The sequence below is a fragment of the Staurois parvus genome, unplaced genomic scaffold (assembly GCF_062004578.1).
Source record: "Staurois parvus isolate SC_StPar_1 unplaced genomic scaffold, SC_StPar_1.0 ptg000068l, whole genome shotgun sequence".
In the NCBI taxonomy this organism is placed as follows: domain Eukaryota; kingdom Metazoa; phylum Chordata; class Amphibia; order Anura; family Ranidae; genus Staurois; species Staurois parvus.
The window spans coordinates 8,926,303-8,938,810 of NW_028317864.1; the positions used below are offsets into that span (position 1 = coordinate 8,926,303).

Below are 12,508 nucleotides of genomic sequence, written 5' to 3' on the forward strand. Positions count from 1 at the left end.
ACTGCACTTTCAGTGAACTTCCAAGTGCATTTGCAGCGTACAGTCTATTTGCCATTAGTACATCAACCCCTTGAAACATTTAGATACCACCTCATATTAATGGCTCCACTCTGCTCCCTTATCCTTCTCTCCCACCCCTTTTTTCTTCTTCTCCCAACTAATTGCCCATCAACTTACTCGCCTTGTACCTTTTCGATCCTAGCATAGGCCACTAATACTCTCCTAGATCCCAGGATATATTCCCCGCCACTACCCATTACTGAGTGGTTGACTATCTTAGACCAGCCCTTCTCAAAATTTTTATCTTAGAGGAACCATTTGAAATAATTTTCAGGTCTCAGGGAACCCCTGCTAAAAACAATTCATTGGGGGTCAATGGGAGGAATACCCCCCTACAGTGCTGGTCAGAATGCCATCCTTAGGGATCATTGGTGTCATGCCATTGATTTTGCCAAGTAGTGTTTGCCCTGGAACTATGCAGACACCATCAAATTAGCCACAGGCCAAATCACTTAGCCACAGCTGAAAGAACCCCTGGCAACTTCTGGAGGAACCCTAGAGTTCCACAGAACCCTGGTTGAGAATGGCTGTATTAGAATCTGTATACAACTTCTGCACACAGATGCAATGTGGCCCATACCATACAATTGAATAAAAGAATCTGAAACTCTAGCGCTCAGATGAAAATGCTTCCCATACAGACCTGCAAGTAACGCTTAGTGTAATGCAGCCCCCCTCAGATCGGGTAATCTCCAAGAAAATTGCAAAAACACACACAGAAGGGTGCAAAGGTCTAGGGCATTACCACTATCTGCATTTATTGGAACAAAATTAAAATGCATACTTACAAACACTCATAAAAACAGGTGTATCAAAATGAAAACTCAAGCCGTAGGCGGCGCCATCTATTCGGTTGGAAAGCTGATGTGTTTCAGGGGTAAACTCCGTTCCTCAAACCTCCAACCGAATAGATGACGTTGCCTATAACTGGAGTTATCAGTTTGACACCCCTGTTATTTTGAGTCTTTGTGAGTATGCATTTGAAATGTTACATAGTTAGTCTGGCTGAAAAAAGACAAAAGTTCATCCAGTTCAACCATTAAAAAAAAAAAAAAAAAAAAAATCCTAAAAAAATATAATCCTATACCCACAGTTGATCCAGAGGAAGACAAAAAAAAACCCAGCAAAGCATGATCCAATTTGCTTCTGCAGAGAAAAAAAAATTCCTTCCTGATCCCCCGAGAGGCAATTGGATATTCCCTGGATCAATGTTACCTAATCTTTCCTCATAGCTGAGATCCTCCATGCCTCTTATCAGTGTGGTTGTCCTTCTCTGTACTTTCTCCAGTTCCCCAATGTTCTTTTTGTGAATTGGTGCCCAAAATTGAACTGCATATTCCAGATGAGGTCTTACTAATGATTTGTACCGGGGTAATATGATATCTCTCTCTCTGGAGTCTATACCTCTTAATACAAGAGAGGATTTTGCTCGCTTTAGAAACCTAAACCTATGTGTTCCAATAAATGCTGATAGTGGTAATGCGCTTGGCTTTTGCACCCTTCCGTGTATTTTTGCACCATACCATACAATGATATACAGCAGGTTTGCATTCACTGAAATATGTCCTTTTACTTGGTATATGTTCTTTAATCGCAATGCATCCTGCTTTATCCTATGTAATGTAACCTCTCTTTTCTTAATTTCTTGTTTCACAAACTTTGTATGTTTTCCCCTGTACTCAAAGAAAATCCAATACATGTAGAATTAAAAAACAATCTAGTTTCTTGGCTATTATGTGGACCGTCTGACTTAATTACTCGTTGAGTCTCTGACTCAGAACAAAGTATATGTAGGAGGAAGTAGTATTAAAATGCAGGCCATAAATTAAAAAAAAAGAAACGACAACACGGAACAAAGTCTGTTTTGTAACATGAAACTTTGGTTACTCCGGTTACTGAAGCTAAGTAAGCCTGTGCACAATCTTACTTTCTGTTTCAACAATCTTTACAAATAACATGAGACAATTCTGGTCTACCAACCAAAGACCCAATGTCTACCCTTTTAATGACAAACCTCCGGACTTGCAACATAACTCTACCTGGGAGAACAAGAAGCAGTCAGAAGAGAAAAGAAAAGCAAATATACAGGTACTCACCGGAATTAGTTATGACCTTGGTGTATGACAGATAAAGCTATGCCTGTGCATTAAGATGGCCTTATCTGGCCTGAATTGCTGCCAATTTCTGAAAATCAGCTAAAATTCAATCCATGGGTGGTCTTGCCGACACCAGCTAGCTAGACAAACGTCCATTGAGAAACTGAAGGAGACAGATGGAAAAATGTCAACCAAACAGTGACTGTCAGTCAGGTATAGTCATTGCTTTGGTAATCTGACAGCAGCCGGTGACAGCTTTCAGAATAAAATTGCAGCATTAGAATATTGATGGAATCCATGGATTGAAAGAAATCTTGACAAATGAGGCCAGCTTTAGGCATAATGACTGTTTTGATTACTGTTAATGTTTTCTAGGGAACCTGATGTACAGCACAAACTTATGGCACCGTCCAATATGTGAAATCCACATTTTTATATTTATGATCAAACCAGGAGGTGAGGGTACATTTTCCATTCGGGGCACCTGTTCTGCTGACAACTGTCTAGAAATTTAATTTTGATCACTTTGTAAAGACCTCCCCTCATGCCCTCTTAGGTCTCTGGCTCAGGAAGTGAAGGGAAATCTCCCAACAGGACAAAGATAGAAAAGAAATAGCAGTTTAACCATTCCCTACCCTATCTAACAATGAGAATGACCTATAAACACAATTTAAATGTTGTTTCTAGGCACTCAGAATCTGATGCAGCTGTGCATGGCAGCCAATCACTTTCTAAGTTCAGCTTGTATGATTAAACTTTGACAATAAACCTGGAAACTGATTGGGTTTTAGTCCTCATGCACACGGGACGTTTTGAGAACGCTGGTAACGTTAACTGTGTAAAGTCACATTAAGAACGCGAGTTTTTCAGCTTTTTTTTAGCGTTTTTGCATTAGCATTTAGCTGCGTTTAACCGCATTTGCGTTTTTTAGCGTTTTGTTTACCCCCCAAAAATTGGAGTAAAAAAGCATTTAGCCGCTGGTTTGCGGCGTTTTTTAAAGCGTTAGAGCATTTTTACAGCTAAAAAACTCTGGAAAGCCACTAGTCCTGGTTTTTTTTTCAGCCAAAAAACATTGATTACCCACTTGAGCTCCTGAGGATTTACCCCCCTTAATGACCAGGCCTCTTTTTGCTACTCGGCGCTGCACTAATTCAACTGATAATTGCGCGGTCATGCAATGCTGCACCCAAACGAAATTTACGTCCTTTTTTTCACACAAATAGAGCTTTCTTTCGGTGTAATTTGATAACCTGTGCGCTTTTTATTTTTCACGCTATAAACAAAAAAAAGCCAAAAATTTTGAAGAAAAACAATATTTTTTACTTTCAGCTATAAAAAATATATAGTAAACTCAAAGTTGGTTATAAATTTAGGCCAAAATGTATTCTGCTACATGTTTTTGGTAAAAAAATCCCAATAAGTGTATATTGATTGCTTTGTGTGGAAGTTATAGCGTCTACAAACTATGGTATAGATACTGCAATTTACGCCATTTTTCTGCTATACAGCGCTGCGCTAGTTTAACGGACAATTGCGCGGTCATGCAATACGGTACATAAATGAAATTTACATCCTTTTTTCCCCACAAATTTAGCTTTCTTTCGGTGGTATTTGATTGCCTGTGCGGTTTTTATTTTTGCGCTATAAAAAAAAAGGCTGACAATTTTGAGGAAAAAAAAACAATATTTTGGACTTTTTGCTATAAAACATGTCCAGTAAAAAAAAATGCAAAAATCAAATTTAGTCATAAATTTCTGCCAAAATGCATTCTGCGACATGTCTTTGCTAAAAAAAATCCCAATACGTGTAAATTAATTGGTTTACGTGAAAGTTATAGCGTTTACAAATGGCAGGAAAGATACTGGGATTTTTAATTTTTATTTATACTAATAATGGCGCCGATCAGCGACATATGGCGGCAATCAGCGACATATAACGGCGACCGGCGACTTATGGCAGGACTGTGGGACTGCGGCGGACATTTTGACACTGGGGGGGAACTGACTTGGGGTCACTGACATCCCCAGTGACACCAATACAGTGATCAGTGAAAAAAAACCACTGAAACTGTACTAATGTCACTGGGGAGGAAGGGGTTAACATTTTTAGAATTTGCTGTGTAAGGGGAGTGTTTTACTAGGGGGCGGGGGTGTGTACTGGACGGGGGAGGGAGGGGGGAGCTGATCTAGGGAGAGAAACTCTGCAGCTTCTCACAAGCTGTCAGAGAAGTGACACAGAACAGGGCTGTGTGTAAACAATGCAGCCCTGCTCTGTGTCAGCGATCACCGTCAATCGCGGGAAAACGGCCGGTAAAAACCGGCCGTGACCCGGCAGCTGACACCCGCTGCTGACACCCGCGGGACAGGTATGGCGGGCGCGCGCCCCCTACCTGTTTTGAAGGCAGCTGTTTTAAAACGTGCTTTTGCTTACGAGTGCCGCCCTGCCGCTGTTTATATGCGGTGGCTGGGCGGCAAGTGGTTACAGTCTATGTGTGCATGGACACAGGATAACATGCTGGGGGGTTTTACTAGCTGTAAAAAAAAACAAACAAAAACGTGAAAAGCCACAAACAACAGCTGTAAAAATGTCAAGGGTGCATGAGGTCTTATGCAGAGCTGCACCAGATTTTTTCACTCTCCAGTTTTAGCAAATCTCCCCTATAGTATCACATATGTACATGAGGGCAGCCATATTTTCTGATCTACATACACATGCTCTGCTTCCTGCTGTGCATTTTTTGTGCAGTGTCCATGCCTAACTGATAGGCAGGATTTGTCGGATCTTTCGCATAGGTAGAGATCATGTGATGTATGTTACATAAGAGAGCTTGGGATCACTAAGAAAGAGGTACTTCTTGTATTCAAATTACTACAATAAGTTAGTACAAAATGAACAGAAAGTGATGTCAGGACAGGAAGTGAAGGGAAATCTTTCTAGTGGGGTCACACTACAAAACACTTTTTTTTTAAATAAAATTGGGAACTATTAGATCCTTTGTCAGGTCGTTATCACTGTCTGTATCAGTGGCAAAACTCTAATTTCTTGTTCTGCTGTCTCAGGGAACCAGAAGTGAGGACACATATCCCATATGAGGTCATTGACATCAAGTTACATAGTTATTAAGGTTGAATAAAGACACCAGTCTGTCCAGTTCAACCCGAGAGTGTGTGTGACTAATGTTTTCCGTATCCCTGCACATCCTTACCACTCTAACAGTAAAAAACCCCTTACATAGTTTAGGTATTAACCATTTTCTGTCCAACTTCATTGTGTGTCCCTGTATCTTCTATGGAGAGCGAAGATAAAAAAAAAAGTTTCCTCCCAATGCTAGAGTCACCATTTGAAACGGTAGTAAATTTCAGACAAGAAATATGAACAAAGCATAGCCTTCTATAGTGTGTACTTATCTCAACGCAGAGTAATATGTGTCATTGATATCTGCTGCACCCTTTCTCTGCTAATAGCACAAGTCACTTCGGACAAGTTTTCCTGATACCAAGAGGTAAAAAGGTGATAGGCGAGGGAGCTCCAGCACACAGACTGATTGACAGCCTCAGCCTTGTTCCTGCATGCTGTGTGAAGGGAGGGCCCCTTTCTCTCCAATCAGCTCTCAATGAGCTCTGCAGAGTGTAACTTCAGCTCCCTACCCCCTACTTTTTAAAAGCTCAGACAAGTTCAGGTAGTACTAACGATCTGGATCTGGGACTCCCGATTCTGGGTCATCTGATCACTGATAGCATCTGATTGGCTATCACAGTGATCTGTCACAGTGCAGCATGCCTGTTTTTTCTCTCTCTCTGAATGGAGGAAGAGATAGAGTACATTGTATCTCTCTCTCCTTGCAGGGAGAAAGAAGTAAATAAACAAAAGTGTGTAAAAAAATAAAATAAAAATAAAAAAAAAATTAAAGAAATGATAGCTAGGTCAATATTTGATCTAGGCCAGTGCCAGGGTTAGTGTTCTGGTTAAATGTCAAGGTCCTGATCAAATGTCAGGATTAAAGATGGGGGTCAAAAGGTCAGTATATTTTGGAAAGGATTTAAAAAAAAAAAAAAACCCCATTGAATTAGTATCAGTGTTATTGTGTTTTAGGTAGGTTAAAAAAAAAGCAAAATTCGCAGCATCGTTTATGGGCTGTACTACGGGTACAAACAACAAATAACGTACACATATGTGGTATCGCCAGGAGCAGAATTTATTTTGGGTTGTTCTTTGGTGGTAGGTTATGGTAGCAGCAAGAAATATACAGCTAAATTTAAAAAAAAAATTGTTTTACTCTTTTGGGCCCGTTTTCCCTTTGATATTATAAAAAAAACATTGGATACTATTTACCACCAAAAGAAAATTTTGTCATGAAAAAAACAAGGTATAATCCACCAGGATGCACAAAGTAGTTGGGATGGTATGTACAGTTGTATTAACAAATGCTAAAGTTGCAAAATTGTGTTCAGGCATTAACATTTGTTTTACCCACAGTCACTAAGGGGCTAAAAATGGGAGTTTCCCTTGCTGTGGGAAGATTTCCTCTCAATTACTGTTCCATCTCCAGAAAAGAAAGTGAAGAGAAATCTCCCCAGCAGTAACTAGACAGCAAAATAATTAAATAAATACAAATAAAAATCTGATTAGAATTTTAAACTTTCCCTACTATATCCTAAACAAAAACCTACATACTTATAGCACTCTCCTATTTAGGTCTCTAAGATGTTAGGCAAATTTAGTTATTTTTGGCTCCTCTGTAGTCAGTGGAGCAGTTGATTTCTTTTGGATTTCACAGGCTGCACGTTTGATTGCTCTACCCTGCTTTCTAGATAGTTCTAGAACAGCAATGGGCAAACTACGGCCCGGCGGACCTTTTAATCCGACCGCGGAGCTAGGCTCCCGCTAGGCTCCTCTCACAGTCCGCCCTGAAGACCGCTGTAGCATGAAAATCTGTCTCCAATGAGGATCTGTCCCCCTCGACGTATCTGCGCATGTGCCGGAGATCGCCGATCGGCTGCTAATGCCTGAAACTGGCACATGCGCAGATACGTCGAGGGGGACAGATCCTCATAGGAGACAGATTTTCATGCTACACCGGAACGGCGCGGGAATACGGCGAGAGGAACGCGCGGAGTAAAGGTAAGTGAATTGACACAGGGGGGACTTGGGGACTTAATATGGGGGATGAATTAATATGGGGAATGAATTACTATATGGGGGATAAATTACTATGGGGGATGAATTACTATAGGGGGGATGAATTACTATATGGGGGATGAATTACTATAGGGGGGATGAATTACTATGTGGGGGATGAATTACTATATGGGGGATGAATTACTATATGGGGGATGAATTACTATGTGGGGGATGAATTACTATGTGGGGGATGAATTACTATGTGGGGGATGAATTACTATATGGGGGATGAATTACTATATGGGGGATGAATTACTATGTGGGGGATGAATTACTATGGGGGATGAATTACTATGAGGGATGAATTACTATAGGGGGGATGAATTACTATATGGGGGATGAATTACTATATGGGGGATGAATTACTATGGGGGATGAATTACTATGTGGGGGATGAATTACTATGTGGGGGATGAATTACTATATGGGGGATGAATTACTATATGGGGGATGAATTACTATGGGGGATGAATTACTATATGGGGGATGGATTACTATGTGGGGGATGAATTACTATGTGGGGGATGAATTACTATATGGGGGATGAATTACTATGGGGGATGAATTACTATATGGGGGATGAATTACTATGTGGGGGATGGATTACTATGGGGGATGAATTACTATGGGGGATGAATTACTATATGGGGGATGATTTACTATAGGGGATGAATTACTATATGGGGGATGAATTACTATAGGGGGGATGAATTACTATAGGGGGGATGAATTACTATGCTTACTATGGGGGAATATTACTATACTTACTATGGATGACACATACACATCATTCATCTACTCTTGGTCTGGCCCCCGGGTCCAATATATGAACCCATTGTGGCCCTCAAGTCAAAAAGTTTGCCCACCCCTGTTCTAGAACATAGGGAGAGGAGCAAGGCGAAAGGCGGAGGATGAATATTTATGGTGCTCCAGCCAATCCCTGGGAAGGTGGGCCCAGAAGGTGGCTGTGGAGTACAAAAATAGTGAGCGACAGCAGGGTCTTTCAGTTGAAGGGATTTCACCTGTCTGGGAGGGGGTGACTATTCCCTTGTGCCCCCCCCCCCCAGCTGTTCTACTGATTTAAAGCAATTCTAAAAGTTTTTTTTTTTTTTAAATAACAAAACATGTCTATACTTACCTGCTGTGTGTAGTGATTTTGCACAGAGCAGCCATGATCCTTCTCTTCTTGGGTCCCCCGCAGTCTCTCCTGGCTCTTCTTGTCTGTTGGGTGCCCCCACAGTAAGTAGCTTGCTATGGGGGCACCCGTTGCTCTGTGTGTCCATTCACACACGGAGCCGTGGCTTGGCCCCACCCATGGCACCTGCTTGCTGTCTCAGCCAGTGAGGAGGCAGAGACCTGGGACAGTTGAGACTGTCATTCACATTGCTGGTTCGTGATGAGGTTCGGGTAAGTATTGAGGGGGCCGGGGGAACTGCTGCACACAAAACGTTTTTTACCTTCATGCATAGAATGCATGAAGGTAAAAAACCTTCAGTCTTTTCAATTACTTAACTAGAAGCCATCTGGAGGAAGCTGAATGGGCACAGCTGCTCCCCTGGCCTTGTGAGTACTGTACGTTATTGCAAGATGACTGTGTACTATTGGGTTAGCTGAGCCAAGTAGTTCCTCTGCTGGGGGGGTTCTTACCTCTGGCTCCCCTACTCTCTCGTGGGATAATTTACTCTGAAGTTTGCAGAAGATTTGTTCTTGAAGTTGTATAGTGTGTCCACCTGTTACGGTTAGTGTTCCTGGAGTATCCCATACCACCCTAAACCCTCTCCAAGTTTATTCAGCAGTAAATCACAAAGAGACATCCTCTAGACTGCTTCTTTTGTCAGTGTGCCTGAACCGCGCTCTGTATGTACTGGTAGCCTGTGCAGTAGAGATGGAGAACATTATCTAAACTGCTGCCATCAGGAAGTGCACAGGAACTGTGCTTTATCATCACCATCAACCAGCGACCCTTTTGGGGGTGCTCTACATACTCATTAACTGAAATATCTTTTTCCTCCTGAACGTCTATAGAGCAATTTTATCACAGGATGAGAGGATTACTTATAAGGGCTTCTTGTTTATAACTTCAGTTTTACGTGAGACCATCTTAATTATCTTTAGGCCAGCTTTCAGCCTATAGAATCTAGGCCCACCTCATTCTGGGAGATGGAAACCTGTAGAGAATGTTCTGTCCACAGTGAGGATAGTTTGGTCTGAAATACCTCCATTCTCTTTTTCCAGCTTTTGTCAACCTTTTTAACATGGAGGAACCCTTGAAATAACTTTCATGTCTAAGGGAACCCCTGTCAATAAGAACTAATCTACAGCTTTTAGTACACGTTAGCCTGTTAGGTCAATGGGAAGAGTGCTACTTACATTGGTGGTGACTGGGAAAAACACCCCCTTACAGATAGCTAAAAAGATAATTGGTATCATTGAGTCATTTTTGAGAGGCAGAAATTGCTCTCCGCTCAAGAAATCCCTTGCAACTGCTAGAGGAACGCTATTAATTCCACAGGACTCTGGTAGAGAAAGGTTGCCTTGGTCATACTAAAGTCTTCTTTTATTAATGTGTTAGAGATTTGTTATGGAAATGTATGGTTCTGGACACCTCAGAAAGGGAAAGAGGGAGGCTGTTTGAATTTGGATATTTAGGCACAGGACTCTAGAACTGTATATCAGTGGTATCAAAGCATACTTATAATGACACCCTTAAGCTGACTATACACTAGTAGATCTTTGATTGAATGTTTGTACAAATATACATATGAACATTTGTACATTTATCATTAGTACATTTGAAAACTTTCGAAGGTTTGAGCTTAACATTCAATTTTGAAGTGAATGGACTTTCCCAAACAAAAAAACACATTCACTCTTAGAAATTTTTCTTCAAGAATATGTTTCCATCCTGCTCCTTTGAATTTACTCGTCACTTTGGGAAACGAACACAGATTTAACCCCACTAACCATTGGAAAATTGAATGAATGTTCTTAAAACAAAAATTTTCTAACAAAACTAGTGTATGGCCAGCTTTACATCACCTCAGTAGTGAACAAAAAAACTAAAGGATATTTTGGGCCTAAATTACTTCCCCAAGTACAAACATTTTTATTACCGTAAAAAAAAAAAAGAATAAAAAATTAACCGTAAGAAAATAAGAAAAATAAAGTTGTAAAAAAAATAAATAAAAATGAAAATAAAAAGCTACTGCCAACTTTTACTGCTCTGCTAACACCATCCCTTGCCCTACTGACAGCATTCACTGCCCCCTAGATCCTCCCCACCCCCAAAAAAAACCATTGCAAAGAAAAACAAAAAAGATTCAAACTAAAAAAAAATAGTAAACAAAATTAAATAAATAAATAAAAAATAAAAAAAATACCATCCAGTGCCTCCTCCCCAAAAGCACTGTGAACTAAAAATGTAAAAGAAAACTGCATTATGAAGAATGTCTCCCTCTTCAAGTGTAGGGCAATGTCCAGGTATAGAAGACAATGGGAGGGTTCCCAGCACCCACCTGACCTATATCTAAAATAATAAGATCTCTAGATCCCAAGGACAGCTGTACAGTTTGCACAAATGTTATGTCCACCATGGTTAATGGTTTATTTAGAACAATGAGTGGAGATCCACCATAAGATTGGATGCTTGTAGGCCGACTCACCCACTTGTTTCTTACATTTCATATCCCTCTCTCATTCAAGGAATTCCCCTTTAAATGCGTATACTTGCAAGCTTATATCCTAGTTTTGTCACCAACTGACATGAAGTCTCACTTCATTTGCTGAAAAAGAAGTCTCAGTGTTTTTACTGCATGCTTTTTCAGGTTTATTAAATAGAGATCACAAGAAGAACAGTGATAGCCAGCCATAGCTAAATGTGCAGAGCTGGAGTCAAAAGCTGATTAATCCTGACGGTTTCTATTTAAAAGTGAATCATCATCTACACCCTCTCTGTGTTCATTTTAGTCCGATCTTCTGAATCCAGGATCTAGAACAGATAAAGACCTCCATCATGTCAGACAAATGTTGCCAGGAGCACGATATGACAAGGTAAGGTGCTACCAACATCATTCCCATCTAAGCCAACTCTGAAACCATACAACTTCTTAAAGCCTAAATCCAAGCATTTTTTGTATTTTTGGATAGTGTGAAGAAGAGAAGCACTTTGGATTTAGATATTTAGGCACAGGGCCCTTGCATTGTGGATCAGAGGCAGTGGCGTCCCAAGGCAGGTGCAGGGGGGGCGGCCCGCACAGGGTGACACCGACCGCACGGGGTGACACAGGACCCGCTCCATGAAAAGGTAAGTTGTAAAGCAAGCCGACGATCCCCGCAGGATGGATCCGATCTGCGGATTGAGCAGAATGGATTGGAGTCCAATCCATTATGCTCCCCAATCCACAGATCCGATCCATCCTGCGGGGATCCTCAGCATGCAACCTATATGGGGTGACACCAGACCCAATCCAAGAAAAGGTAAGTTGTAAAGAAAGCCGACTATCCCCGCAGGATGGATCGGATCTGCGGATTGAGCATAATGGATTGGAGTCCGATCCATTATGCTCAATCCGCAGATCTGATCCATTCTGCGGAGATCATCAGAGGGGTTGTCACCAAGTGTTAACGCAACTGGTGACACCAACCCTAGGGACACCTCTGATCAGAGGTATGACAGCACACTAGTAAACCATACTGATAACGACACCCTTAATCTATTGAAACACCATTACATTTTCAAATGAATATTTGAATGAATATTTGTATGAACATTTGTATAAACATTTGTATGAAAATTCCATTTGATGATGTGACGAATATCCTTCAAAAGTTTTGATTTGAGAAAGTCGACTCCAAAATCAAATGTTAAACGCAAACTTTTGAAGAATATTCGTCACATCATCAAATGTGCTAAGAAAAATGTATGTATGTATAAATGTATCTCCATTTGTCCCTCATTTCTCCCCCTCCCTCTCTGAGAGCCACAGTGAAATCTGGTTGGTGTGTGTGTTGGAAGTGTCGCAGGCAGGCCAGAGCCCAGCAGAGGGCCCCCGAGGTGCCTGGTTGTCTGAGAGAGCTGTGCAATATAGTACCTCGTAAAAGCTAACGCAAGCCTTCCCAGGAGTTCAAAGACATTCCAACGAAGCACAACCCAGAAAGCAGAAAAGTAGATC

At 41.1% G+C, this 12,508-nt stretch overlaps 1 protein-coding gene across 5 annotated transcripts in view; it reads left to right on the plus strand.

Moving 5' to 3' along the window:
• Nucleotides 1–1,955: 1,955 nt before the first annotated feature.
• LOC149469537 (opioid growth factor receptor-like) overlaps nucleotides 1,956–12,508 on the plus strand; it is a 48,464-nt gene continuing 37,911 nt past the window's right edge. For all 5 annotated transcript variants that reach the window (XM_089669109.1, XM_089669110.1, XM_089669111.1 and 2 more), the window contains exons 1-2: nucleotides 1,956–2,148; nucleotides 11,304–11,387. In XM_089669109.1, the coding sequence (XP_089525235.1) occupies nucleotides 2,017–2,148; nucleotides 11,304–11,387 (216 nt within the window). In that variant the 5' untranslated portion in view covers nucleotides 1,956–2,016. The remainder of the gene's footprint in view (nucleotides 2,149–11,303; nucleotides 11,388–12,508) is intronic.